The 27,772-nt window shown below is 56.4% G+C and overlaps 3 protein-coding genes across 10 annotated transcripts; 2 read left to right on the forward strand and 1 right to left on the reverse strand.

Moving 5' to 3' along the window:
- On the forward strand, window positions 148–15,672 carry CAMTA2 (calmodulin binding transcription activator 2). 7 transcript variants are annotated; one of them, XM_018064488.1, is made up of 23 exons: window positions 148–243; window positions 1,529–1,623; window positions 1,838–1,941; window positions 2,284–2,351; window positions 2,434–2,569; window positions 3,153–3,239; window positions 3,500–3,653; window positions 4,002–4,136; window positions 4,687–5,627; window positions 6,311–6,437; window positions 7,985–8,119; window positions 9,945–10,060; window positions 10,652–10,836; window positions 11,135–11,213; window positions 11,348–11,570; window positions 11,767–12,041; window positions 13,074–13,270; window positions 13,504–13,687; window positions 13,902–13,973; window positions 14,090–14,110; window positions 14,295–14,464; window positions 14,645–14,719; window positions 14,826–15,672. In XM_018064488.1, the coding sequence occupies exons 2-23, from the start codon at window positions 1,593–1,595 to the stop codon at window positions 14,887–14,889; spliced, it is 3,579 nt and encodes a 1,192-aa protein (XP_017919977.1). In that variant the 5' UTR covers window positions 148–243; window positions 1,529–1,592; the 3' UTR covers window positions 14,890–15,672. The 7 variants fall into 7 exon arrangements, with proteins under 7 accessions (XP_017919977.1, XP_017919974.1, XP_017919975.1 ...); XM_018064485.1 differs by having other exon boundaries at window positions 149–243; window positions 11,740–12,041; XM_018064486.1 differs by having other exon boundaries at window positions 149–243; window positions 3,168–3,239; window positions 11,740–12,041.
- SPAG7 (sperm associated antigen 7) lies at window positions 14,937–20,039 on the forward strand. Its single transcript, XM_005693453.3, has 7 exons — window positions 14,937–15,963; window positions 18,406–18,473; window positions 18,709–18,797; window positions 18,943–19,027; window positions 19,183–19,272; window positions 19,370–19,526; window positions 19,644–20,039. The coding sequence occupies exons 1-7, from the start codon at window positions 15,879–15,881 to the stop codon at window positions 19,751–19,753; spliced, it is 684 nt and encodes a 227-aa protein (XP_005693510.1). The 5' UTR covers window positions 14,937–15,878; the 3' UTR covers window positions 19,754–20,039.
- ENO3 (enolase 3) lies at window positions 20,825–26,744 on the reverse strand. Of its 2 annotated transcripts, none has more exons than XM_005693454.3 (12): window positions 26,505–26,744; window positions 25,233–25,319; window positions 24,860–24,955; window positions 24,421–24,479; window positions 24,185–24,254; window positions 23,632–23,765; window positions 22,484–22,706; window positions 22,194–22,391; window positions 21,806–22,007; window positions 21,278–21,386; window positions 21,064–21,122; window positions 20,825–20,977 (listed from the first exon to the last, which is right to left on the reverse strand). In XM_005693454.3, the coding sequence occupies exons 1-12, from the start codon at window positions 26,518–26,520 to the stop codon at window positions 20,908–20,910; spliced, it is 1,323 nt and encodes a 440-aa protein (XP_005693511.1). In that variant the 5' UTR covers window positions 26,521–26,744; the 3' UTR covers window positions 20,825–20,907. The 2 variants fall into 2 exon arrangements, with proteins under 2 accessions (XP_005693511.1, XP_005693512.1); XM_005693455.3 differs by lacking the exon at window positions 26,505–26,744 and adding an exon at window positions 25,925–26,029.

Raw genomic sequence — 27,772 nt, forward strand, 5'->3', positions numbered from 1 at the left:
GGACTTCCCGGCAGCCCGTCCCTCCGCCTGGCTCGGCCTTGGAAACCGAGTCCCTCCGGCCAGCGCCCCACCCAGGGCCAGACGTGTGCTGACCCCAGGTTCCCGTCCCGACCCCCATCCCCTTAATTGGGAAGCCCCGCCCCGTGCGCAGTGACGTCGGACGCCGCTGTCAGCCGGCGCTGGGGGGGGGGTCGGTGTGGGGTAGAATGGCCGCTGCCGCCGTCACCCGCGGGACCCCGGGAGGTAAGAGCCGGGGCCTCTAGCCCGCCTCTCCGCCCCCGCGCCAGGGGGCGCAGCTCCACCGCCCGGACTTGGCGCGCCACGCCGGGGACCACCGGCGCTCTCCCGGGTTTGCCCTCACTCCCCGCTTCCGTCCTCCTCCCCCGCGCCAGGGGGCGCCGCTCGGCGCAGGGCCCCACGGCGGACCTGCCGGGCCGGGCCGGACCGTCCCGGGGACCCCCCGCTCCCCAGCACCTGCCCTGCCCCTTGCCCGCCATGCGCCCGCGGACTCTGTTCCGCAGCTTCTCCAGGACATCTCTCCGTGAGGGCGGGAGGCGGAACCCTCCCACCTCGGAGCGTCTCCGCTGACCACCGCCCCTCCTGGGGGGTCCGCCCCCGGGCCCGCTCCGCACCCTGGCGGGCTGCCCATCCCGGACTGCGCACCTGCGCCCTAGGGCGGAGTCCTTACCCCAACCCAGGTTCCAGGGCTCACAGTCGTGCTCGGATGGGCCTCTTCCCCCTCTCCATTCCCAGACACCTGGCGGAGCCCGCGCTGAGAGCATCCTCCAGCTTCCATCTGTTCCCCCAGGAGGGTGGGGGCTCAGGCTGGAGCCAGAGTGGTAGATGGGGTAGGATAGGCCTGGAGGCCGAGGGAAGCTGAGGCTTTGGGGACAGAGGTACGGTGGGGTGGACAGGGCGGTCAGTATCAGGGTGGAGGATGGGTTGACCTGGGGCTGGGTAGCTGGGTCCTGGGTATCTAAACCAGGTTCTACTCAGGCCCAACCAATCTGGAGGAAAGGGTGGAGGTTAAGATCAGTTGTCAGATCTGCCCTTCCCCTTGGAAAAATCAAAGAGAAGGAACTCAGGGTGTGTCTTTTAAGGCCTAGCTCTCCACCCGGACTTAGAACTCCTGCCTTCCCCCCAACATCCAGGCTCTCATTTGTCAATCCATCCTTCAAGGACCGGACGCTCTGAGTCCTAGCCCCAGGGTCTGACCCCTCCGCAGCTCCAGCCTTGGGAGAGCCAGGGCTGTAAACGCCGCCCCCCGCCGGCCTTCTCCCCTCCCCCACCCCGCCGCTCTCTTCCTGATTATTCTGTTCTGTTGTGTCTCCCACTCGTGTTGGTTCCTGGCACGGTGTCTGGGTTCGCCCTCTCCTCCAACCCCTGGCTGTACTCTGACACCACAGTCCAGCCCCTTCCTCTGGCTTCCTCAGATATCACCACCCGGTTGTGTACCAGGTCTCCCACCTCATTCTCATCCTTGATAGTGTGGGGGCTTCTGCCATGACCTTGTTCTCTCCCTTCCCAGCACAGACTCCCCCTCCCCCCGGCCCCTCAGGCCGGGGGTGACCTTGCCCCCTGGAGTCCTCACCATGAATACCAAGGACACCACCGAGGTTGCTGGTGAGTTCACAGTCCAGGTTTCCAGGTTGGGCACAGCCTTTTATTTCCCCCAAGCGGTGGTGACCTTATAATTCTTGGATCCCCGCTCTCCTTGGCATCATTTTATTCACCACCACCACCCCACCCCGCACCCCAGTGCTCTGGATTCGGCCCTTTTCCCCTGGGCTGTCACTGGGATGTCTCACACTAAGCCCTCCCTTCTCATCCCCTCTAGAGAACAGCCACCACCTGAAGATATTTCTCCCCAAGAAGCTGCTGGAGTGTCTTCCTCGCTGCCCGTTGCTGCCTCCAGAGCGGCTCCGGTGGAATACAAATGAGGTTTTCTAGGGAGCCGGGGGTACTGGGGCTCAGCAGGGCCTAGTAGGCTGGAGGAGTTCCCCTCTGTGGCTTTCAACACTCTAGGCTCTTTGGGCATCACAGGAGAGCTATAAAGACCTGCATCTTGTAGGAGCTCATTTCTCCTTGGCATATGCACCTGTGTATAAATGCTACCACTTAAAAGTATTTCCTACAAACAGAGCACTGTGCTCAGCGCTTGTCCTGTGTTATCTCACACAGTCCTCCAGGGATGCCGTTATCCCTGAGGTATAGATGAGGCCCAAGAGGCCAGGCTGAGACTTTGGGAAGGGGACCCCCACCTGAGTGCCTCTTCTCCTCCAGGAGATTGCATCCTACTTGATCACCTTTGAGAAGCATGACGAGTGGCTATCCTGTGCCCCCAAGACAAGGTGAGAAGTTTTGTGAAGACGGGGAGTAGCAGGGGTCCTGGGTTCTGTGCACAGAACTCAAGGCCAGTCCTTCCCTTCTCAGGCCTCAGAATGGCTCCATTATCCTCTACAACCGCAAGAAGGTGAAATACCGGAAGGATGGTTACCTCTGGAAGAAGCGGAAGGATGGGAAGACCACCCGAGAGGACCACATGAAACTGAAGGTCCAGGGCATGGAGGTAAGCAAGGCCTCCAGCACACCTGCCTTGGCCCCTGCTTTTCCCTGTGAGCTGGGTTCCAGCCCTGCCAGGGCTTGGTGACCTTCTCTGCCTACCACCCTCCCAGTCAGTCACTCTTCCGCTTCTCACTCACTTTGGATCAGCTGGGTGGTTGCTCAGCCCACTCTCTGCTTTCTCTCCATGACCCAATTCTCCAGGACTTAGGCCACGCCTCCCCCTGGAGGCCACAGATGCCCAATCCCCTCACTTCTCTTGCGTTTCCCGTAGGGGTCTGACAGTACTTAGTACCTCAAAGCGCAGGTTTCTCTTCTCTCAAATCATTGCTCCTCATCTCAGATGTGTTATTGCCCTTACCTCTGATTTCTGGATAGTCCCCTGTCTCAAATCTGGTACTTGTTGTAAGGTCCTGGCCCCACTGTCCCTCTTCACTGTGGGGTAACTTGGGTGCTGGGTTTTGAAAGGTGTGGGGAATAGATGGGGGTCGGTAAGGGTTAAAGAGGAACTGGTGGCAAGATTGGGATTCCTGCAAAGGGACTGAACAGAGGAAGAGTTGGGGAGCAGACTAGCCCTCCCCCCACCCCAGCCTGTCTCCTGGCAGTGTCTCTATGGCTGCTACGTTCACTCTTCCATCGTCCCCACATTCCATCGGCGCTGCTACTGGCTGCTCCAGGTGAGGACGGAAGGGCTCAGGGAGACAGAGTCTACCTGGCTCTTTGAGGGAGGTGGGGGTCTGCGGAATGAAGGGGAAGGATGACGAGGTTCTGAGTGTGGAAAGGAGACTGGGAAGAAGAGAAAGGGGTTTGGGGATGGAGAGAGCCAGAACTTGGGAGGGTGAGGCTAGGGGTGCCTGGGGAGAAAGTGAGGACTAGGAGGCCAAGCCCCTGGACATCAGGACCCCATAGCGCTCTCCGTGTACCCTTGTGCCCGCAGAACCCTGACATCGTGCTTGTGCACTACCTGAACGTCCCGGCCCTGGAGGACTGTGGAAAGGGCTGCAGCCCCATCTTTTGTTCCATCAGCAGCGACCGCCGAGAGTGGCTAAAGTGGTCCCGGGAGGAGCTCTTGGGACAGCTGAAGCCCATGTGTAAGGCAGCAGGGCCAGGACAGAGCTCCAAGGGGAGAGTGGACCTAGGGGCCTCCCATGGCAGCCAAGTTTCTATACTCAGGAGCCTGTGGGGTGACCATGTCTCCCCAAGCCAGGAGGCTTCTTTCCTGGGTGGGTGGGTGGGTACCAGGGTTCCTGGTGTGATCTAAGGTGTTCGACTATGGAGGGCAGCTGTGAGCTCCAGGTAGGAGCAGTCTGGGGGCCTCTGACCGCTGTTCCTCTGGCTGGAAGTCTCAGAGTATCTCAGGTGCTTGGGGGAGCCATCAGAGTTCTCTGGGGCCTATTTTGTGGGGGGTCCCACAGCACTTTCCCCCAACTCTCCTCCAGTTCATGGCATCAAGTGGAGCTGTGGAAACGGGACAGAGGAGTTCTCCGTAGAGCAGCTGGTGCAGCAGATCCTAGACACCCACCCGACCAAGCCTGCACCCCGAACCCACGCCTGTCTGTGTAGTGGGGGCCTTGGTGAGTGACCCTGACCTTGGAACCTTCCTCCCTCCTCGCTGGTCTGCCCTTACTCACACCAGGGGGGTTGCTGTCTTGTTGGGATTTGCATGCTTATTTGTATGACTTTTGCATGTTCCAGAAAGATGGGTCAGATGAGCAGAGGCCTTCCCGTCTGCATACTGCCTAGTTCCTTTTACTTATTCCTGGCAGCCTGGGCTCTCTGCTTTCTTCCTTTAGCAGTTCCTGGCTACCGCAGCACTACCGCTTACACACAGGCTTAGCCTTATTCTTAGTTGGCACCTCCTTGGTTCTGTTCTTTTGTCCTTTTTCTATGCTTTCACCTATTGCTCTCAGCTATTCCCCCAAGCCCAGGATCCTCCCCTGCAGTGTTCCTCCAAGGGGAGGGTGGGGGAGGAGAAATATTTCTGCTGCCTCCCAGTGGCCACAAGCAGTAGGACACCTCTGGTATGTAGTGACTTCTCAGGAAATACATGACAGCTTCCAGCAAAGGAGGGCTGGAGAGAAATGTGTCTTACCCCTTCTCTCCCCACCACCCCTTCCACTCCAGGTTCTGGGAGCCTCACCCACAAATGCAGCAGCACGAAACACCGTATCATCTCTCCCAAAGTGGAGCCCCGAGCTTTAACCCTGACCTCTGTCCCCCACCCCCATCCCCCTGAGCCACCTCCACTGATAGCCCCGCTTCCCCCAGAGCTCCCCAAGGCGCATACCTCCCCATCTTCCTCTTCCTCTTCCTCCTCTTCCTCCGGCTTTGCGGAACCCCTAGAGATCAGACCGAGCCCTCCAACCTCCCGAGGGGGTTCTTCCAGAGGAGGCACCGCCATCCTCCTCCTGACAGGACTGGAGCAGCGAGCCGGGGGCTTGACACCCACCAGGCACTTGGCTCCACAGGCCGATCCGAGGCCTCCCATGAGCGTGGCTGTAGTTGTGGGCTCTGAGCCCTCGGCCCCACCAGCCCCTCCGAGCCCTGCCTTTGATCCTGATCGTTTTCTCAACAGCCCACAGAGGGGCCAGACATATGGAGGGGGCCACGGGGTGACCCCAGACTTCCCCGAGGCCGAGGCCGCCCATACCCCCTGTCCAGCGCTCGAGCCTGCTGCTGCCCTGGAGCCCCAGGTGGCTGCCCGGGGTCTCCCTCCACAGTCTGGAGCAGGCGGGGGAAGGGGAAACTGCTTCTTCATTCACGATGATGACAGTGGAGAGGAGCTCAAGGCCCAGGGGGCTGCCCCACCCGTACCTTCACCCCCTCCTTCACCCCCACCCTCACCTGCCCCTTTGGAGCCATCGGGCAGAGTAGGAAGAGGGGAGGCCTTGTTTGGAGGAGCTGGGGGGGGCAGCGAGCTGGAGCCCTTCAGTCTCTCATCATTCCCGGACCTCATGGGCGAACTCATCAGTGACGAAGCTCCGAGCGGCCCCGCCCCCGCCCCCCAGCTCTCTCCTGCTCTGAGCACCATCACAGACTTCTCCCCAGAGTGGTCCTACCCAGAGGTGAGTCTCAGACTTCTCTTCTTCCACCTGCATCCCTTTCACCCTGTGGCCTGTGACCTAGTTTCCCTCAGCATCCATGGCTGCTTAGTTCTCTTCCCAGCCTCTATCTTTACATAGAACAGTTTTCACAGGCCTTCTTAACTACCCCTTTTTCCCTCCCTCCTCCTTCTACCTGTGACTTGTGGTTGTGTGAGTCCCTCAAGTGCCCCAGGGGACTTCATTCCTTTGGTGACTGGGTGGGGTGGGGAGAGCCTGGGACAGTTCAGCCTGAAGGGAAAACCCAACTGGGATGTGATGGCAGACTTTGAGAAGCTGAAAGACTGTATTCAGCAGTGAAGTTCTGCTTTGCGCTGCCCCAGAGATAGAAAGCAGGAACTTCTTGGGGGTACCGGGGGCCCCAAGAAAAGACTTCCTCCCAGTGATAGCTGTCTACAAATGGGATGGTAGCCTTGGGAGAGGCAATGAGGCCCCCGTTTCTAGCAGATTCAAGTAGAGGGCAGGAGTGTGGGGAGAAAGGACGGTGAGTGGCTCTCACTCCACTCCACGTCCATTCTCTGTACCCCAGACCCTGGGTGTACAGAGAGCAATAGGTCCGCTCTCAGGGTCTGAATGAATGAAGGAGTGAGTAATTATACCCAGCAGAGAGAGCCTCAGTCACATGGCTCTCTGACTTCTGCCTGCAGGGTGGGGTCAAGGTGCTCATCACAGGACCTTGGACAGAGGCCGCTGAGCATTACTCCTGTGTCTTTGATCACATCGCCGTGCCAGCCTCACTCATCCAGCCTGGTGTCTTACGCTGCTACTGTCCCGGTATGGGGACTGGGGGTGGTAGGAGAAGGGACTAAGACATGACTGTTGGGACTCCCAGGAAGCACTGGGAACAAATGTGTTGGGTTGTTCCTGAGAACATAACAAGCTCATCCAGTCCTGGGGCTGAGCCCGGTGGTTGGCCCCCCACCACCGCCCTCCAGCAGGCAGATGAGTCTGAGTTGAGGTGTCAGAAGGTCTAGATTCTAATCCTAAAAATCTACTGCTGAGCTGACGTGTGATCTTGAGTAAGCCTACTGCTTTCATAGGACCTTGGCCTCCCCTTCTGTAAGACCAGCCATCTGACCCACAGGGACTCTCATGCCTCCCCAGGCCCTCTGACTCCAGTCCAGGGAGAGTCTCTCGGGAGATGAGAAGGGAGAGATGTTGGTCTCCTCCAACCAGTTCTGAGACTGAGGGACATTGACTTCAAGACCTGTGCTATCCAGTATGGTAGCCATGAGCCACGTGTGCCTACTGAAATTAATAGTTAAGATTATATGAAGTTTCAGATTCAGCTCTGCCATCACACTAACCACATTTTAGTGCTCAGTGACCACATGTGCTCGTGCCCCGCCAGGGGACAGGGCAGATGCAGGATGTCTCCAGCACTGAGGAAAGTTCTTTTGGACAGCACTGGTCTGGATGTCATTGCCAAGATTCATCTGTGCCCTTTTGCCACCCGCTTTGCCTCTCACCTGACACTCAGCAGTGTTGCTGTGGGGCCCCAAGGACCACTGGAGTGACATGTCGACAGCTCTGCTCTCTATCAGTGTGTCCTCCCTGAGTCTCACCAGCCCTGTTCAGTGGTGGATGGCAGGAGAGGGGCTGAGACCAGAGACATTGGGAATTGGGAGTCTCAGCGTCTAATCTTGGGACCAGGGCCTGGTGGCTTTATCCTCAAGGCTATAGATATTGAGATCCTGGGACACCGCTCTCACTTCACCCTGTTGGTGAGCAGTTGAATTCCTTTCTCCCATCTTAGTAACAGAGTTAAGCCCTCTGGACTTGATCTTAGGAGATAAGAGATTTTACCATCATCAAATTGTTTATATGTATAGGTATCTCTACACATCTACCTCCATCTGGCTCAATTGGTAAAAAATCTGCCTGCAATGCAGAAAACCCGGGTTCGATTCCTGGCTTGGGGAGATTCCCTGGAAAAGGAAATGGCAACCTACTCCAGTACTCTTGCCTGGAAAGTACCACGGAAAGAGGAACCTGGAGGGCTTAGTCCATGGGGTCACAAGAGTCAGACATAACTTGGTTGACTAAACCACCCATAGGTATCTCTTGACTGTTTCTATGCCTTGGTGCTGAAAAACATCCTTAACTACAGGATCTAGAACCCAAGGGGTCTCTGGCCCAGAGGAGCTATTAAGTTCTCAAATAAAGGGGTTCCTCCCCACTTAGAGCCAAGGCCACTGGAGCTAGGGGCCTCTGGGACCACAACAGGGCAGGTGGGGGAGGTGGATGTGGAAGGACCACCTGTGGCTCTGGTGAAGGAGCCCAGGAAGGAGAGCCATCTCGCTGATCCTTGCCCTCTCCAGCCCATGAAGTTGGGCTGGTGTCTCTGCAGGTGGCAGGGCGTGAGGGCCCCCTTTCTGCGTCTGTGCTCTTTGAGTATCGAGCCCGCCGATTCCTGTCACTGCCTAGTACTCAGCTTGACTGGCTGTCACTGGACGGTAAGTTCCTAACCTTCTGACGCCACCACCTTTGAGCATGACATGTTCCTAGGCCCATCTGGACTCGGGTGGCCACTGCCTTGCCCCCACTGTACGCCTCTTCCCAACTCCTGCTTCCTTGCTCATTTCTGAAGGAGCAGCAGATTTCCTTCACCTCCTCTTCCCTGTAAACCTTGGAGGCGGCTTTGTCCCAGCGCTTGTCCTGTCCATAGGAAGGGATCAAGGCCAGGGGTGGGGCCGTGACAGTGCAAAGCAACAAACATGGGATACACATGAGTGTATATGTGCCTGCTGCTGCTGCTAAGTTGCTTCAGTCGTGTCCGACTCTATGCGACCCCATAGACGGCAGCCCACCAGGCTCCCCCGTCCCTGGGATTCTCTAGGCAAGAGTACTGGAGTGGGGTCCCATTGGCTTTTCCAGTATATGTGCCTACACAATATATTTAAACTTTCCTATGGTTTGTCCCTCTAGTTATAAAGACAGGCATTAATTATAGAAAATTTTGAAGTTACAGAAAAGCACAAAGTAGAAAATGAAAATTCCCTGTAACAATGCTCAATAACATACACCACTTTTAATGTATCTTCTTATACCAACACAGAGATGCACATACATACACGTGTGTGTATGTGTGTGTGTATTTGTTTAAATCCAGAGCTGTTTGTCCCCTTTACTGGTTATCCCTCCTGTGGCTTTCAGAATTGTTTCTCTCTGCATCTGCTTTCTTGAGGTTTGCATGTCTCCATTTCCTCCTGTTTAACCTGTGCTTTACCATCTCTCCTGTGTGTCTCCTGCCTCTCATCTCTCCATTCCTCCTTGGATTTTTGTCTTCACTTCCCCTCTTCCTTCCCTATTCCTTGTTCGTTCTACACCCCCAGCTCTCCTTTGCCCTTTTTCTCTCCTCTCCTTCCTCTTGTCTGTCTTCCCCTCTCTGCTCTCATACCTTGAGTCTCTGCTCAGAGCTCTTTACCCTCCTCCCTACCATCCCCTCTCAGCCTTCTTGCCCATCTGTCCTGGCATCTCAAAACATCCCCAGCCTCCACCTGTTTGTTTTCCCATGGCTCCGACCCCCTTCTGTCTCCCCTCCTCATCCTTGTGTGATCTCAGGAGGGGACAGATATAGCTTGGGATGTGTGCGTGTGCATTTGTGCATGGGGTGGGGGAGGAGGAGGAGAAATGGACTTGGCCATCCATCTCTGTCACCTCCCCTTCCTGCCATCCTCTTTGTGGACAGCTGCGGGGGGCCAGGAGGAGGGGGTGGTGCTTTTCAAATCAGTCTCTGAGTTCTTTGGGGCAGTGATTAACAGAGAGGAGGGACCCTGAAGTCCTTCAGCCCCAGCATGGGGAACGAAGGTAGTGTCTGCGTCAAGAAGGAACAAAATAGCCACCTGGGAGGAGGCTGGGAGTATAGGCATGTGCATGCATGTATGTGTGAGAGATCTGGGGTGGGTATGTGTGTGGGTGTGGGTGTGTGTGTTTGCGAGAGAGAGAGAGAAAGAGAGAGATATCTGGGGCAACTGGGGCTAGACACCCAGCGGGGAGTCCTACAGTCTCTGTGTCTTTGAAGGACACAGTCTTGGTTCTGCATTCAGGTCCTAGGTGGACACATGGTATGAAGAGCCCTAGACTGAGGACTGGTCCTGGGGGGCTCTATTCAGAAGGTGGAGGGGGGAGGGTAAAGGGCCATTGTATGGAGAAGAGGAAAGGATATGCTTGTGTCTTCATCACTCACTCAGACCCTGGGACAGGATCTGGCTTTGTTGCCCAGGGCATCCCCTGGACCCTGCCCACTGAGCTCCCCATGCCCACTCCTCTTCCCCCCAGACAACCAGTTCCGGATGTCCATCCTGGAGCGACTGGAGCAGATGGAGAAGCGGATGGCAGAGATCGCAGCAGCTGGGCAGGCCCCCTGCCAGGCTCCTGACACCCCTCCAATTCAGGTACCTCCATGAGGGCACTCTACAGTGGGGAGCAGGGGGAGGGTCTTTCTGTAGAAATCAGCTGTAGTGTGTGACTCCCCTCGCTGTCCAGGCCCCAGCCAGTCCCCTTCCCTTCTCTGTGACATCACCCTGCTCCCACCCCCACCATGTGGCAGGAGTGGCTATTCTGGGCACCCTCTTGGCATGACAAGCTTCGGACTATTTCTGGTCTGAAGGAGGGTGGAGGTGAGGGTGGGGGAGGGGATCCAAGAAGTTGGGGCTCAGCACTCTGAGGGTTCCAGGTCTCTGAGGAGAGAAGGCTGGAGAGGACTCTAGGTGCTGAGGGGGAGAAGCCATCTGTGGATATGGCACTGATCTGAGCCAAAGTGAAAGCACCACATGGGCATGCAGGCATGAGGTCTGGCTGCTGGAGAAAGCTGCCGGAGGGACAGGGAGGACTGACCAGCCATCAGAGGTCAGGGTGGTGGGAGCCTAGAATGGGAATTGTAGGGAGGGGGCAGAACTGGAAGCTCAGAGGACAGGGGTGGGGTGGCTAAGGCCATCCCAGGCTGGGGATGCTCAGGTCTCTGCCTGAGGGTGTGTGCACCACAGGATGAAGGCCAGGGGCCTGGGTTCGAGGCCCGGGTGGTGGTCCTGGTAGAGAACATGATCCCTCGCTCCACCTGGAGGGGTCCTGAGCGTCTGGCCCATGGAAGCCCTTTCCGGGGCATGAGCCTTCTGCACCTGGCTGCTGCCCAGGGCTATGCCCGCCTCATCGAGACCCTGAGCCAGTGGCGGTGAGCTGGGGCTGGTGGGAGTTGAGGTTGGGGGTTGTCAGGGACTGAGGAGGAACTGGAGGCCTGCCATGGGAGTTGGGGTCACTGTGGGAAGAGGGGCTGGAACAGGGTTTGCACTTGGGGTAGTTCTAATGTCCTCTGACTTACAATGCTGACTTCTTGACCTCCTTATAATCATTCATCTCTGATTACTCATCCTGCTGACCCTAGTGCTTGCCAGCCCCTTCGATTGGGAAGTTCCTGCTGGGCCCCCTTTATCCCTAACTGGGCTCTGCTGTCCCTTTCCCAAACCCTCCAGGAGTGTGGAGACAGGAAGCTTGGACTTGGAGCAAGAGGTTGACCCACTCAACGTGGACCACTTCTCTTGCACCCCTCTGGTGAGAATGCTGGTTCCTAGCGCACGTGAACAATGCGAAACGGGAGCAGTTCTTCAAAGAGATCGTTTGGGGGATGCAGGGAAGGGGTAAGGACAGGCCCATGCCTTATCTCTACCTCCCCCTCTTCTCCTCAGATGTGGGCTTGTGCCCTGGGCCACCTGGAGGCTGCTGTGCTCCTCTTCCGTTGGAACAGACAGGCGCTGAGCATTCCTGACTCTCTGGGCCGCCTGCCCCTATCCGTGGCTCATTCCCGGGGTCATGTGCGCCTCGCCCGATGCCTGGAGGAACTGCAAAGACAGGAAGCTTCTGCTGAGCCCCCGCCTGCCCTGTCGCCACCCTCGTCCAGCCCCGACACTGGTGAGGATTTAAGGAGAATGTGGGTGGAAGCGCAGGCCAGGGGAAAGCTAGAGGGTGGGAGACGAGTGAGGTTGTAGGGATGGGGGGGTAAGAGCAGCAAGGCCAGGGAGATGGAGAGTGAGGGGGCAAGTGGCGCCTTATGCTCACACCCCCTTCCCTCCCCTTGCAGGCCTGAGCAGTGTCTCCTCACCTTCAGAGCTCTCGGATGGCACTTTCTCCGTCACATCGGCCTATTCCAGCGCCCCAGATGGGAGTCCTCCCCCTGCTCCTCTGCCAGCCTCTGAGATGACTATGGAGATGGTCCCAGGCCAGCTCTCCTCCAGTGTCCCAGAGGCCCCCCTATTCCTCATGGACTACGAAGCCACCAACCCCAGAGGGCCCCCACCCTCGCCGCCTCCTCTCCCACCAGCCCTGGACGGTGGGGCTGCTCCTGAGGAAGCCGATAGTCCACCAGCTGTGGATGTGATCCCGGTACTGCTTAGGTGGAGGGCTCCAAGCAGAGGGGGGTGCAGGGCTGGGGTGACGCCAGCCACCACATGAAACAAGCAGAGCCGGGTGGCAGTTTGGGAAGAAGGGGTCATTTACCCCCATTTGGGGACAGGCAAGGTAACCCTTTGCGTAAGCTTCTGTCAGGGCTTGGGATTCAGAAGTCATGAAGCCTCAGAGGTTAGAATTCTGGAGAATAGCTTCAATTAGAGCTGGGTGGTAGGGGTTACCTGTTGTTCCATAAAGGGACAAGAGCGATGGCAGGAAGCAGGGAGGAAGGAGGAGCAGAGAGGTCAGAGAGGTCGGCAAGATGGAAGCGGAAGTGTCTGGCACTAACCAGGGGGTAGGGGGAGGCTTGCACATGCTAAGAGCTAAGACTCTTGTAGAGTGAATGAACCCATGAGAGTGGAGAGTGGCTCTTCACATGCAGCAGCCTGCTTCTCTGCTAGGGCCTGGGACATACCTGCTTTAGAGAGACTAAGGGATTAACCGGGGCGCACTAAAGTGCAACAGATTTAGAGAACGCCACATGGTAGGCGTCTTTATGTGAGACCAGCGGAAAGTGCTGCAGGCTGCAAGGCTGGAGCTATTCAATAAGGTGTCATTTGATTGGCAAGCGCTCAGCTGATTCTTGGTGAGCTCAAGGAGGGGGTGGCAGACATGGCCAAGTCTGTGGGAGCTGGCATGGGGCAGGCTGGGTGGGACAGTGGGCAGTCAGCCTGGAAGGCTAAGCCCTTCATTCGCCCAGCTTCTGAATCCCCATGTGCTATACGTCCTTCCTAGCCTGTGTTTTCCACAACATCTCAACACAGGGCTGTATTGAGTGGGACCCCAAGCAGTGTAAGTGAACCTGAACACTGGCCAAGAAAGACAGGGTTAATGGGGGCAGCCATCCCTGAGGCCTCATCGTCTGGTGCTGATAGGAGAAAGATAGGAAGTGAACTTATGCTATGGCCTTGGCAGAGCAAGAACAGCTGGGGGGCCCCTCAAGGTTCACCCAGCTTCTCCTTCATCCAGGTGGACATGATCTCACTGGCCAAGCAGATCATTGAAGCCACACCAGAGCGGATTAAACGAGAGGACTTCGTTGGGCTATCTGAGGCCGGAGCCACAATACGGGAGAGGACGGGAGCGGTGGGGCTCAGTGAGACCATGTCCTGGCTGGCCAGCTACCTGGAGAACGTGGACCATTTCCCCAGCTCGGCCCCTCCGAGGTGACCAGCTTAGGACAAAGCCTCCAGATCCTTCAAAGGAACATGGGAGGGCAAGAGTGAGGGAAGAAGCTGCACTATGGCCAGAGCCTTTGAGGAAGGGATTGGTACTGGCTGGCGAGCTCTGAAGTCACTCTCCAGACCCTGTTACTGGGGCTCTGCCTTCAGAGCAGCGCCCAGGTGGGAGAAGAGGGACTTCAGATGTCCAGGACATCCTTTATCCCTGTGCCCTACAGTGAGCTGCCATTTGAGCGGGGTCGCCTGGCTGTCCCTCCAGCACCTTCCTGGGCAGAGTTTCTCTCTGCATCTGCCAGTGGCAAGATGGAGAGTGACTTTGCCCTGCTGACCCTCTCGGATCATGAGCAGCGGGAACTGTACGAGGCAGCCCGAGTCATCCAGACAGCCTTCCGAAAATACAAGGTTGGGCTCTTGGGGACTTCAAGGGATGACTTAGACAATCTTGAGTGGGGAGGTGATGGGTTCCCAGGACTTTGGGGGAGACAGCAATCATCCGGACAGATCAGGGGTAGGGAGAAGGGTCAAGGGACCCCAGGCATGTTGGAGGAGCAGGTCAGATGTTAGGTGGGCAGTTCCTAACTGATTCAAGTGCTGAGACTTCCTTCTTGCCACTTAGGGCCGGCGGCTGAAGGAACAGCAGGAGGTAGCAGCCGCTGTGATCCAGCGCTGTTACCGGAAGTACAAACAGGTGAGGCTTGTCCTCTCTTGAAAGCATACCCACCAACCCACACACGCACCCACTCACCCCATCCCAGACTATCCAGAATGCTGCAGGAGCCCTAACTCCCCTTTTCTCTCCACAAGCTGACCTGGATTGCACTTAAGGTATTAGGCATGAGACCTGGGTGTGAGGCTGTCTGTGATGATTCAGCCTTTCTTTCCGTGAGCGTGTGGATTAGAGAAAGAGACTTGCATCGACTGAACTTGAAACGGGGTGGGGGGTGACCCTTAGGGGTCTGGGTCTCTGTCCCTCCATGTCAACCCCTGCCCCTCCTCCCCACCCCTGCAGTTTGCACTCTATAAGAAGATGACCCAGGCGGCCATCCTGATCCAGAGCAAGTTCCGAAGCTACTACGAACAGAAGCGATTTCAGCAGAGCCGCCGAGCGGCAGTCCTCATCCAGCAGCGCTACCGCTCCTACCGCCGCCGGCCCCCAGGGACCCTGCCTGCCCGCAACAAGTACGGCCCCAACCCTCCAGCCCTCAGTGCACACCCACTGTGTCCATGGCCACTGCCCATGGACTCCCAACTCATCATCCTGCTCCTCCCCCACCCTTGCCCTGCCAAGGTTCCTAAGGGGCGAGGGGCAGGTGATTCCCGAGTGTCCTGTGCGGTCTCATCTGTTCTTCCTTCCACCAGAGGCTCCTTTCTCACCAAGAAGCAGGACCAGGCAGCCCGGAAGATCATGCGATTCCTGCGCCGCTGCAGACACAGGTGTTGCCCTTTCCCTCACTGGGGAGGACTGGGCCCCAACGCCGCCTCCCCATCCCACCGCCCTGATCGGCCAGTCTCCTCTGACTCCTTCCTTGTCTCTCCGCAGGATGAGGGAACTGAAGCAGAATCAGGAGCTGGAAGGGCTTCCCCAACCCGGGCTGGCCACCTGACCTCTCCACTGCCTTTCTCATCACCCTGGGGGCCGCTTCTTGCAGTCTTAACAGGGAGAGGGCTCTCTGGGGGAGGGGGAGCCCCCTGTCGGCAGCTTTCCCGTCACTTCTGTGCTAGCCCGTCCTGGGTCTCCACCCCCCCACCCCTCCGAAGTGCTGAACTCCCTCTCCCACCCTTGCCTCCTTCTCTTCCCTCCGGGTCGCGCCCCCTTCTCTTAGTCCCCGGCTCCAGAACACCCATGCCCCACATACCTGCATCTTCAGCTGTGACCTCCGGATCCTGCCTGCCCCTTCTCCACAGTTCCCTCCCTGCCTGTGCCCACCTCGGCCCCTTCCTGACTTGCCTTATTTATTTGTTCGACGCGTCTCTGAATGTATCCGCCTCGGTCCCACCTCTGCCTTCGCTACGCGCGCGCCCCTCGTGTTTCAGGGCTGACCGTGCCCCCACCCCGACTCCGCATGTTTGCGTCTGTTTCCTCCCTTTCTGGCCCTGTCTTTCCCCGTCAACCGACCGACTCCGGCCACCAATCTCGGGGCCAAAGGAGGGGGGGGTGTATATAGAAACGCGCTGCGGAGTCCTGCCCCGTCCCCGAAGGGAGGGGCCTTGTACATAATGTAACATACAGAGTATAGTGAAGAATCTATTTAAGGCGCCGCAGGGAGGGCTGTACGGCCGGGCTTGTGGTTCCTGGCGCGGCGGGAGCCTCCTGCCGGCTCCACGAGCACTTTCTACTTGTGCATGGGCTTGGTTTCTACGAATTGCCATTAAACATCGCTGCACCAGCCAGCCTCCGGCCTCTGTCTGCGGGCGGCGGGGAGGGGAGGGGCGGGGCCCCGGCCGGCGGAAGGCTGCGGGCGCGCCAAGCCGGGATCTGAGCCGCGCCGGGGCGGGGCGGGTGCGTGGTTTTCCGCCTCCGACGTGTTTCCGGCCTTAAAGGCATTTTGCCCTTCCCTTTAAGACGCACCGCCCCCTCTCAGTCACTCCCAAGATGGCGGACCTACTGGGCTCCATCCTGAGCTCCATGGAGAAGCCACCCAGCCTCGGTGATCAGGAGACTCGGCGCAAGGCCCGAGGTGAGGATCCCAAATTCATAGCCGGCTTTCTTCGCCCGGTTCTCCGGATCGCAATCCTCCCTCTTTGGATGACCCCGCCTTCTCAACCTTGAAAGACCCCTCACCGGGCCCTTCAGAGACCCCCCGAGTCCCTAAAAGGGCTGCTGACCCGCCCGCTGTTCTTAGCGGACGATGATTGGCTCCCTGAAGCTCAGCACCAGCCCCCTGCCTCTTCCTGCCCTGGCCTTCCGCAGTCCTTGTTTTCAATTCGCCCGTGAGCCCGCCTGTCCGCCGGTGGCGTGGTCTGATTGGTAGGCTGTTCTGAACCCCACCCAACCCCTTCCCGCCTTCGGATCGGAGGGCGGTAAGATCGACCGCTCGGCCCCGCCCGCCGTGCCGGCGCGCCTGTCCGTGCACCTCTTCCCCTTCCGATTGGATCCAGGATACGTCCATCCGCAACCCTTTCTCCCCTATTGGCCTCCTCAACTTAAAGGACTACCGATTAAGTTTTGTTCGACCTTCCTCGAGCCCACCCCACCCTCAGCACCTCTAATTGGCTGCTGGAGCCGTTCAGTGCCCTTATGCTCCGCCTACTTGATTTAACTCGATCCCTTCTGCAGCGCTCCAACATTTCTCTCATCTGTACCCTGAAATTCCTGAGTTCCCTTGGCGGGTCGTGAATGTTGATTGGAGGAATGAGAAGGCCCCTACCCGGTCCTACTGGCCATAGTCTCCCAGCTTGTGTTCGAGTAACTTCTCTGCTGGCGGTTCAAGTTGGACTGCCAGTGTAGGGCGCGGCCCGCTGGGCGGTGCAAGCCTCTCCTGCTCTCTCCGCAGCGTGTGAATGAATCTGACAGAATGAGTGCCTTTGGGGGAGGACACCGGCTCCCCACCCGTTTGAGGGAGGCCAGGACGGGGGTGGGTGCCTTCAAAGTGCTCAAGTGCTGCTTAATGCCAAACTAACATCCATATTTACTGAATGGTTGCTAAGGGCCAGGGGCACAACCCAAAGGAGCCGACAGTCCGGAGCATTGATGAAATGATCACACAGGAGTTAAAAATCAACTTTATAAATGCTCTGAAAGAAAAATAATTGTCAGGATTGTAACTACCTAGAGCTTCTAACCTAGCCTGCAGTGAGCTGAGATCTGAAGAATAGATAATTCAGTTAGTGAGAGGGCAACACAGTGCTCCAGGCAGATATTTGAAAGCTATAAGGAAGGAGTGCGCATAATGGGACCTGGGAACTGAGTTACTTCAAGCTCACCGCGACTGACTAGGTGGTTCACCAGCGGCTGTTGACAGACTAGGAAGCTGAAGTTGAGTTTAGTCACTTGCCTGTGGTTACACAGTTACTTAGTGGCGGCCTTTCAAACCCAGGTGTGACTTTCAAGCCCATGTGCTTATCCATAATCTTAAGTCACCTCCTCAGTTGCAGAGAGAAGACTCTCAAGACAGACAGAACAGTCAGTGACCAAGATGGGGTCTGAGCCCATGAGGTTGAAGAGAGGAGTGCACCTGAGCTGTCAAGCCCTGGAGCCACGGAGAGTAACTGGATAGGAAAGGAACAGGGTCCCTGGCTTCTAGGAGCTCATAGTGGGGTAGGGAAGACAAAAGTTACAGTCTGTTAGTTCTCAGCATGTGCTGTAGTGGATGTCTGAACCAAATGTGCTTGGGCCCCAGAGGAAGAAGTAATTCTTCACCATCTGACTCATGGTGGATCTCAAAGTTTGCAAGGGGAAGAAGAGCATTTCAAGCAGCAGGAACAACATGTGCAAAGACATGAAGTGATTAGGAAAATGCGAATAGGTTCAGTGCAGCTGAAGGGGTTCTGATCCTGTGGAAGAAGTAGGCCTTAAGAATGTCAGCAATTTGAAATGGTAGAAGAGAGAAGAGGGGACAGTAAGACCCAAAGGTAGCAAGTTCTCTTTACAGCTCAGACACCTGCACTCCCAGAGGAGAAGAATGTTAGACTGGCCATTTCAGCTTCATCTTGGCTGTAGAAATAAGAAGTGGGGGTATTACAAAATATAGGAAGTTAAATAATTTCCTCTATCCTGTGTAGACAATGAGATGATAAACTCTTTGAGGCCAGGACTGGGTCTGTTCCCATTACCTCCCCAAGCCTTAGAGTTCTTGGTATGTCGTAAGCAATAAATAAAAATGTTTGCTAGTTGGTTTCCCCAGTGGGAAACAGGGTTGAGCATGATTCTCATCTCTGTTTCTCCCACTAAACTGTGAGCTCCTAAAGGGCAAAGCTATGCCTTCATCCTCTTTGTACTTCAGGGCCTAGCAACATTATCAGGGATAGAGTAAATATCAATAAATGCTTGGCAAATAACAGTAATCCTCCCTTCCTACCCTGACACCTCCCAGTGGACACGAGACCCCTCCCAAAGCCTTACACCCTCTCACCACCCATACTTCCACTCCTGGCCTCATGCTGCCATTTCTTGCCCCCAGAGCAGGCAGCCCGCCTGAAGAAACTACAGGAGCAAGAGAAACAACAGAAAGTAGAATTTCGTAAAAGGGTAAGAACAACTGGAGAGATCAAAGGCAACTTCAGAAAGGACTAACAATAAGTTAGAATCAGAAGGTTGAGGACTTAGTTTGTGTGGAAACTGTCTTAAGAGAAGTGAAGCCCAGAAGTCAGTGGCACAGAGGTGGGAAAGGTGTGGGAGGCGCAAGCCTGTTGGCCCGGCTGGGGAGAGGGGTAGTGGGGTGGAGCCATCATCTCATATCTTCTTCCCTTTTCCCTCTACCAAGATGGAGAAAGAGGTGTCAGATTTCATCCAAGACAGTGGGCAGATCAAGAAAAAGTTTCAGCCGATGAATAAGATAGAGAGGAGCATACTGTGAGTGTCTGGGCTGGGGCGACAGGAAGTGGGTGGTCAAGGAGGCACAAAGGGTGAAAGGTTCAGAGGGGAGAACCTCCTAGAGGAGGGCACTGGCCCCCCTCATGGCTTCACAACCTCTTTCCCTTTGGCTCCCCCTCCCCAGACACGATGTGGTGGAAGTGGCTGGCCTGACATCCTTCTCTTTCGGGGAAGATGATGAGTGTCGCTACGTCATGATCTTCAAAAAGGTAAAAGGCCCGAGTTGACATGATCTTCAAAAAGGTAAAAGGCCTGAGTTGAGTTCCCCGCTCTCTCCTTTTCAGCCTGTACCCCGCCCCAGGGGAGAGGAATGAGGTAAACTATGTATGTGGAACCTTGACCCCATCACCCACTTCTTTCCCAGGAGTTTGCACCCTCAGATGAAGAGCTGGACTCCTACCGGCGTGGCGAGGAGTGGGACCCCCAGAAGGCTGAGGAGAAACGGAGGCTGAAGGTGAGTTATGCCTGGAAGTCCCTGGGACCCTGCCACCACCATCTGGGAGGGGCTGAGTTCAGGCCTTGAGCTCCGGAGCCCCGCTCTGCACCCTCAGGAGCTCGCCCAGCAACAGGAGGAGGAAGCGGCCCAGCAGGGACCTGTGGTGGTGAGCCCAGCCAGCGATTACAAAGACAAATACAGCCACCTTATTGGCAAGGGGGCAGCCAAGGATGCAGCTCACATGCTACAGGCCAACAAGACCTACGGCTGTGGTGAGGCCACAGTGGGGGCTGGGAGGGGGCAGGGAAGAGGAGATAGGTTGGGGGGAAGGAGAGGGGAGGCCAAGGCCCGGGACTCCTAGGTCCTCCCACCCTCCCGTCTGCCCCTAGTGCCCGTGGCCAACAAGAGGGACACACGCTCCATTGAAGAGGCCATGAATGAGATCCGGGCCAAGAAGCGTCTGCGGCAGAGCGGGGAAGAGTTGCCATCTACCTCCTAGGCACCCCAGCTCCTGGGGCAGGGCAGGGGGCAGGGAGGGACGAGGCTGCTGCTATTAGAACCCATCCTGGAGCCCCACCTTCTAACAGCTGTCACTCAGGCACAGTGTTTGTCACTGTTCGAGCTCGGATATGTATGTGGGGTGTGTGTGTGTGTGTGTGTGTGTTAGTGTGTGAAAGTGTGAATGCTCAGGTGGGTATTTAATCTGTATTATTCTGTTCGTCCTGGAAGTTTCTTCCCCATGGGGCTGGGATTACTTTACATTCAATAAATACCATTTGACCCAATGTCTTGGTTTGTTAGCAGAGAGAAAGGTAGGCTCTGGAGAGGAGGTGAAATAATTATAGGTTGAATAATATAAACTTGCCTTTGTGGGCCAGAGATGGCCAAATATTGGCACTTTTGCAGAAATTCCTAAGGGATGGTGTTTTTTAAGAGCACAGTCACTATGGCCAAGTGGTCTAGCTTTGGATCCTGGCTCTGCCACTTCCTGTCACCTTGGTAAAGTATTTTGCCTGTTTGTGACTCAGTTTCCTCACCAGTAAAATGGGGATAATAATGGTAACTACCTGATAGGACTGTTTCAGAGATTGCATATTGATAAGTTTCCCATCCTCGAGGCTCCATGGAAATGTAGTTGCTTTGGTTCCCATGACCATCCTCACCAAGTACCTCAATTTCATAAGGACAAGCACTCAGACCTCAGCACTGCAGTACCCTCCGCAGACCCCATAAATTTCCATTTCCGGGCAGATCTGATCCAGCTTCCCCCTCATGGTGATGTCAGACCTTGGTCCTCCACCCCTCTGGAGCTGGTTTAATGTTCTGTCAGTTCCTCTTCAGCTTCATTTCACATAATGCACAGGCTTTCCCCTGCCTCCTTCCATAATGTGAGTGTAATGGTTCTGCATCCAGCCCAACTTCCTCTCTGACCAGTCCCTCACTTCCTCCTTGTTGCAGCGGGTTCCATGTCCACTCGCCCCTCCTGCCCCTACCTCTCCACCTCCTGCCTGATCCAGCCTAGGGACCAGCATCTCCTCTCCCTCTTCCCATAAACGAGCAGGCCACTGACTTGGTTGGCACCAGTGTTTTATTTCAGGGGGAAGGGCTTGAAGGCCCAGGTCTGTCCTGTGCACTCCTGGGGCCTCCAGCCTCTCACTTGGCCTTCGGGTTACGGAACTTGCGTCCAGCAAAGACGGCCTTGTCCCCAAGAGCCTCCTCAATCCTGGAAGGCAGACACGGTCAGGGCTGTGATATTCCAACCCCAAAGCCCTCAGCTCCTGATGCCCAGGCTCACTGTGCCCACGGTACCTCATGAGCTGATTGTATTTGGCCAGACGCTCTGAGCGGCATGGAGCACCAGTCTTGATCTGAAGAGAGAAGAATTCCAGGAGTTGCAAGAGATTAGAGAGAAGGGATTGCACCTGGCCCCGAGGGAGCAACCTGTGGTGGCATTCAGCTCTGGGGCAGGGAGCCAGGGACTCTAAGAAAACTCAGACACTGGGCAAAGGAGGGCCAGGAGTACCTGTCCTGTGCAGAGCCCCACCACGAGGTCGGCGATGAAGGTGTCCTCGGTCTCTCCGGAGCGGTGGCTCACCATCACCCCCCAGCCATTAGACTGAGCCAGTTTGCAGCTGGGTGGAGAGGACACTTGATAAGGCCTGGTGGGACTTCCTCAGGGTGAAAGGCAGGGGGCTGAGTGAGGCCTTTCCCTTTTATTTTGGGGGACGAGAGATGTGTGGGGAGGGTAAAGTTCTTGAGGAAAGAGAGAAGGGGAGATTCCTGATCTTAAATTTGGATTCCTGAGATGCTGGTGGGAAGAAGCAGAATCTGGGAGATGGGGATGGCAGGGGTGGGGATGGGTTGAGGCAGGGTGACAATGACCAAAGTTCCAGGGTCAGGTCAGGAGTTAGTCAAAGGTTCGAGGTGGAGAGAGCGGGGTGGGTCAGGAGCCAAGCGGGAGTCAGACCTGGAGTTAGTGGGCAAGAGGGTGGCTGGAGAGGTAGAGCTAGGTGGAGGGAGGCCATGATGCCCTGGGCCAGGAGGCACTCACGCCTGGATGGATTCAGTCACCGAGCCAATCTGGTTGACTTTCAACAGCAGGCAATTGCAAGCCTTCTTCTCCACCGCCTGGGCAATCCTCTTGGGGTTGGTGACTGTGAGGTCATCCCCCACAATCTGGATGTTGACCCCCGAGAGGAACGAGGTCCAGGTGGCCCAGTCATCCTGGTCAAAAGGATCCTCAATGGACACCACTGGTGGAGGAGGGAAGCAGAGTCGGGTTAAAGGTCAGAAGGGCCTCACAAAGGGGTAATGGGTCAGAAAATTGCAATGGGGCTAAGGATGGGAGGGATTGAGGTGGTGGCAGCAGAGGGGCCGAGGCCGGTGTGCTGAGCAGCTGCTGCAGACTTGGGCAGGGGCAGTGGAAGCCGGGGGCTCACCAGGGTAGTTCTTGATGAAGCTCTTGTACAGTTCGCCCAGCTTCTCTCCACTGATGTGTCGAGCGGGGTCATCAGGTGACTTGAAGTCGAGATCGTACTTCCCATTGCGATAGAACTCAGATGCTGCTACATCCATGCCAATTACCACCTTGTCGGGGTAACCAGCCGCCTGGATGGCCGTCTTCAGCAGCTCTAGGGCTGGGAGAGGGCAAGGGAGGACTTGAGGCTCCAGTGCACCCCATCTCCGTGGGGACCCCCAGCGTCCTGCCCCTCCAAGTGCTCACACTGACCTTCATTGTTCTCCAGGATGTTGGGTGCAAAGCCACCCTCATCACCCACATTGGTGGCGTCCTTCCCATACTTGGCTTTGATGACCCCCTTGAGGTGGTGGTAGACCTCGGCCCCAATGCGCATGGCTTCCCTGAAGGAGCTGGCTCCCACAGGCAGGATCATGAACTCCTGCATGGCCAGCTTGTTTCCAGCATGGGAGCCCCCGTTGATCACATTGAAGGCCTGAGACGGGGAGAGGGTGCTCAGAACCTGGGCCAGTTTTTCCAGGAATCAAGAAGGGACTGGGGTGGCGGGGGTGGGGGGGTGAAGTCAACATGGAATCCTGGATCCCCTACTTACTGAGTGGTCTAGATGAAAAATTTTACTCCTCAGAGCCTCTGCCCTCATTTTCATAAAATAGGGATATCATCTGTTTACCTGAAGGATCTTAGGTGAAAAATTAAGAGAAGTTGGATGCACAGTTCTTAGCATGCGCACCTAACATTGTCATGGCACTCACTACAGGCCAGGCACTGCTCTAAGTTCTTTACATATATTTTATTGGCTCATTTCGTTCTCTAAACCACCCTGTAACTAGGTACAGTTTATTATCCTTCACTTTACAGATGAGGAAACTGAGGCTCAGAGAAGTTCAATAAACTTGCCAGAAGTCACACAACTAGGTAAGAGACAAAACCAGGATTGGAACCCAGCAGCTTGTCTCCAGAGCTCAGGCTCTTATACAATCTGCCTAGTAAGTAACAATAAATGGTAACATTATTGTTGCAATTAAATTCAAAGGGTTTCCATAAAGAGCAAATTTGGTTTCATAAGGATTAAAGAAGACAAAAATAAAACGCCCAGATCTTTGCCATGAAGAAGCTCTCCATCCAATCTGGCGTTGGGGCACAGCAGAATGAAAAAGTGGAGTAACTAAGCCTGGGATTGGAACGTGAAGGAGCCAGTTACATCTAGGGAAAGAAGCAGAGAGAGGTTGAAGGGAAGGTTTGGATTGTGGCAAAGGGGAAGGTTGGACGGCAGTAGGAGAGGTTCCATTTCGAGAAACTGTTTCTTGGAAGCTGGGTCTGGAAGGTGGATTTTCTGGGGGCTGCCCGTGCCCTCCCCCAATGGGAGTGCCTGTGGGGTGTGACCTGGTGGCTGCACTCACAGGGACTGGGAGGATCAGCTCTGGGTTCCCCGCAAGATCTGCAATGTGTCGGTAAAGCGGCACCCCCTTCTCAGCTGCTCCAGCCTTACACACGGCCAGGGACACGCCCAGGATGGCATTGGCCCCAAACTTGGCTGGAGGAAGCAAGTATAAACTGTGAGTGCTCCACCCACAGGGTTTAGGGCTGTCTCCCAGAATGTCCCCTCTGGTCACCCCAGAAAGAATCCAGAGCTCCAAACCACTGGGCACTGAGTAAGTTAACATATCTCTTCCCCACCCTACCCGGCCCCGAGATCCCCCACCCTAGGGAAACTTGTCAACTTCATGTCTGTATCCACAGCCGGGCCCAAGCCTGGCATGGGGCAGGCATCAGGAAATGCCTGGGGGATGAGTACAAATCCCGCCCGTTACACTGTGCCCCAAAATGCAGGATGCAGAAATAATCCTAACCAGACCTCAGGCCACAGTCCTCCCCAACCCCGCCCCTGCATTCCAGCCCCTACCTCTGCCCTGGACCCCACAGCCCATCCCCTGTCCCTAGCCCTTCACTCACATTTATTCTCTGTCCCATCCAGCTCAATCATAAATTTGTCAACTTTTTCTTGATCCACTACACTTAGTTTCTGAAAAGGCAAGTTTAAGGAGGGGAGAGCAGAAGTTAGATTTCTCAGGAGTCAGGATGTGAGCTAGAGGAAAAAGACATGCAGGTATCGGGTCAGAAGGCTTGGTTGGCCAAGCCTGAGCTTCTGGGGATGAGGCAGCAGGTGAAGGAGTGCGTCTTCTACTTGCCTTTTCCAGCAGCGCGGGGCCGAGGGTCTTGTTGATGTGTTCCACAGCTTTCAGGACTCCTGGAGAGGCCACAAAGCAGGGGGTTCAGATCTCCTATGCAATCAGGTCTCTTCCCGCGGCCCCCAGCTCCTGGAGAACTTTCAGTTTCCCTTCCTCTTCCGATGCCCAACCTTTTTGGCACCAGGGACCAATTTCATGGAAGACAGTTTTTGCATGGACCAGGCATGGGGTAGGGGTATGGGATGGTTTTCATATGATCCAAGTGCATTCTATTTATTGTGCACTTTATTTCTAATCTAATGTTGCCAGTGATCTGACAAGAGGTACCAGTCCGTGCCCTGGAGTTTGGGGACCCCTTCTCTACCTTATGCAGACATTTCATGCCACATCCTGAAAGCCCCCCTCACATATGGCTCCTCCAGCCTTGGTCTTTCCTCACCTTTCCCCAGGTAGCGAGACTTGTCTCCATCTCTTAGTTCCAGAGCTTCATAGATACCTGTGGAAGCGCCACTGGGCACAGCTGCTCGGAATCGGCCTGGGATGGGAGGAATTGGAAGATCACAGAGAATCCCATTCACCTCCAAAGGGCCGAGGTCTCCTCTTGGAACCCAGAGACAGGGGGCAGTGTAGAGAGACCATGGCTCCTCACTGTGGGGTGGGGGGGGGGAGTCAAGCTGGAAGAGCAAGGCCTCGGGAGAAGTCTGGAGAAGGGGATTCCAGAGAAAAGAGTGGATGTGGCATGCAGCTGGGGGGCAAAGGCAGATGGAGTTGGGGGTCTTCCCAGGTAAACCAATTCAATAGCCCTGGGTTACCCTTGGCTGTGTGCAGGTCCACCTCCACAGTGGGGTTGCCCCTGGAGTCCAGGATTTCCCGGGCAAAGATTTTCTGCATGGCCATGGCTGCAGGGTGAGAAGTGTGAATAAGTATGGACAGCTGATCCCTTAAGGAACCCCAAATCCCTTGCCCTTTAAGAGTCTTCCCCACCCCAAGGAGGCAGGTGCTGGAGCTAAAAATACCTCACAAAAAGGTCACAGACCAAAGTGGCAGGCACAGCCCCCTCCCCCTCTCAGAACAGCTCCTATTCCACCCTCCCATCCTCAGAATACGGGGCCTCTCTTTTAAAACTCCACCACTTGCTGAACCCCATCTCCCACAAAGCTGCACTATGCCTTCTCCCTCCACCCCCTGGCCAAATACTCTGTTTTCCATGGCTTCCTAGCCTTTAAAGCCTCTCCTGTTACTCTACCTCACTTTTCCTGCTCCTCAGCCTTCTCCAAATCCTCAGGGGCCCCAAATTCCACCACCTGGCTCCAGCTCTAACTCCCCTTCTCTGTCATCTCTGTATGCCTCTCTTCACAGTCTCGTTTTCCTGTCCTTGGGTACCCCCATCCTATATGCTCCAACTCCTCCAGGATTCTTAAGCACAAGCTGACATTTCCCCCAGGCCAGCACAGCCCTCATCCTTTACCACCCCCATCCCCTGGGGCTGGAAGATTCACCAGACCTGGGATGTCTTCGCTGGGCTCTGAGTCTAGGTGGCAGCTGGGACAGTGTCAGCTCACCCCCTCTCAGGCCGGGAATTTATCCTGGAGCCACCCTGTACCCCAGCCAGCCCCGCCTCTCCCCCTCTCCATCCTCCCCCTGAAGCCAGGCTGGCAGCCAAGTGCCCACTACAGCCTAAAGCAGCAGCTTTTGGCCCTAGGCACCTGCCCCCTTCCCAAAAGGTCAATGACTATCCCCTCCTTTCTCTGTTCTCCAATAAAAGTCCTTATTTTTAATTCCGTTCCTGGGCAGAAAGAGGAGAGGGGCTTCAGAATTGGGGGGAGGGGTCTCTCCCCGTGTCAGGATTGTATTCCTCTTTTGCAAAGGTTAAAGAGGAACTAGTGCCCTTTAGGAAAGGCCAAGGGTAACCTGAGCCCTACAGGGCTGGGGAGGGGGCCTGGAAAAGGGGCTGCAGGAGTGACATCCATAGCTCACTTGGCGGGCGGGGGACTGCCTGTCCTCAATGGGAGCTGGGGAGGGGGTTCCGGCCGAGAGCAGAGCTCTAAATTGAACTGCCCACTCAGAAGGCGAGAGGGTCTCACCTCTCAGGGTCCTCATGGCGGTCTCTCTCCGCTCCACCCCATCCTACCCTCTCCCGGCCGGCGAGGGGAGTGGGGGAGGGGGGGAGACAGACGAATTTAGACAGGCCCTAGGAGTTGGCGCGGCGCCCTGCTGATAGCGCTGGGACAGCACTTATCGCCTGCGTGGAAGCTGTCAGAAGCCCTTTCTCCACCGATCGCGACTGCTGGCGCTTTAGGGCGTGATCCCAGCCCATCAATGAATGGTGCTGAATCAAAAGTGACCCCCCAAAAAATGAATGGACAGAAGGTGAAGTGCCCCTTTCTGAGCGTCTGACCGCCGGGGGCCAGTCGGGTGGGCCTCTAGCACGGGGGGGAAATGGGTCTCTGCAGTCTGTGACTCTCTCCGTCTCAGTGGGTGCGGCGCAAGTAAAGTCAGCCCTGACTTTGGCTGCAGCTCCGGCCAGGAGCGGAGGGCATGCGGGTTTCAAGCCGGCTGGCCGGCCGGCGGGCGAGGGTCACCGGCTTCTCGGCTCTTCGCCCCGGACTCGGGAGACCTAGCCTGCCGGCGCCTGAGCCGCCGGCGCCCGGTGACTCACCCCCAAGCTCTCTCCCGAGCTCCCCTCCCCGCCCTGCCCCGCGGTGTGTCTCCCAGCCTTCTCGCCAACCCCCCCACCCCCTTATCTCTGGCCGCTCCCTCTCGGGAGATTTCCACCCTGGGGTAGGGGGTGCGGTAGGCCAGAGGTCAGGATGGCGGGCGGGGAGCGCCGCCACGTGCCCGCCTGCGGCCCCGCCCGAGTTGGCCAGTGACTCAGCCGCGGCGGCTGTCGAGGAACACTGGTTCGGGGGGCGTCGGGTGCTCCTTGGGTTCCGAGTGGCCGCGCCCGCTGCGGAGGACAGGAGGGAAACGAAGCCCCTCCGCGCCCGGGAGCCGCCCCTCCCCCGAGGGACCGGAAGCGGCCTAGCCCCTCAGCGGCCCCGGCGGCCAGCGGGAGCTAGAGTCACCTAAGCCGGACTCCAGGTCCTGCCCCACCCGCTTCCCGGTGGATAGCCAGCGAACTCATCGCACACAAGTTCTTAGCCTAAGTTTTACTGAAAAAGAAAAAGAAAAACTCAAAAGGGCAAAGTTGAAGGGACTTTCCTCCTCTTGAAAAAGTTGCAATCTTGAGAAACCAATTAGTATTCTTCCGCCTTGGAAAATAGGCCCGCCCGTCTGGCCCCATGGTGCTCAATGACCTCTGCAGACACGGGCCAAGGGGCACAGCCGGTGACCCAAACTGCTGACCGGGGTT

This window comes from Capra hircus, chromosome 19 (genome assembly GCF_001704415.2).
Source record: "Capra hircus breed San Clemente chromosome 19, ASM170441v1, whole genome shotgun sequence".
NCBI classification, from domain to species: domain Eukaryota; kingdom Metazoa; phylum Chordata; class Mammalia; order Artiodactyla; family Bovidae; genus Capra; species Capra hircus.

Coding starts and splice junctions, on each gene's coding strand:
- SPAG7 (XM_005693453.3), top strand. CDS start 15,879: ATGGCGGACCTACTGGGCTCCATCCTGAGCTCCATGGAGAAGCCACCC. Junction 15,964..18,405: donor GACTCGGCGCAAGGCCCGAG/GTGAGGATCCCA, acceptor TCTTGCCCCCAG/AGCAGGCAGCCCGCCTGAAG. Junction 19,273..19,369: donor AGGAGAAACGGAGGCTGAAG/GTGAGTTATGCC, acceptor CTGCACCCTCAG/GAGCTCGCCCAGCAACAGGA.
- ENO3 (XM_005693454.3), bottom strand. Junction 24,255..24,420: donor GCCCCGCGCTGCTGGAAAAG/GCAAGTAGAAGA, acceptor TTGCCTTTTCAG/AAACTAAGTGTAGTGGATCA. Junction 21,123..21,277: donor TGGGGCTCTGCACAGGACAG/GTACTCCTGGCC, acceptor TTCTCTCTTCAG/ATCAAGACTGGTGCTCCATG.
- CAMTA2 (XM_018064485.1), top strand. CDS start 1,593: ATGAATACCAAGGACACCACCGAGGTTGCTG. Junction 1,942..2,283: donor TCCGGTGGAATACAAATGAG/GTTTTCTAGGGA, acceptor CTTCTCCTCCAG/GAGATTGCATCCTACTTGAT. Junction 13,974..14,089: donor GTTACCGGAAGTACAAACAG/GTGAGGCTTGTC, acceptor TCTCTCCACAAG/CTGACCTGGATTGCACTTAA.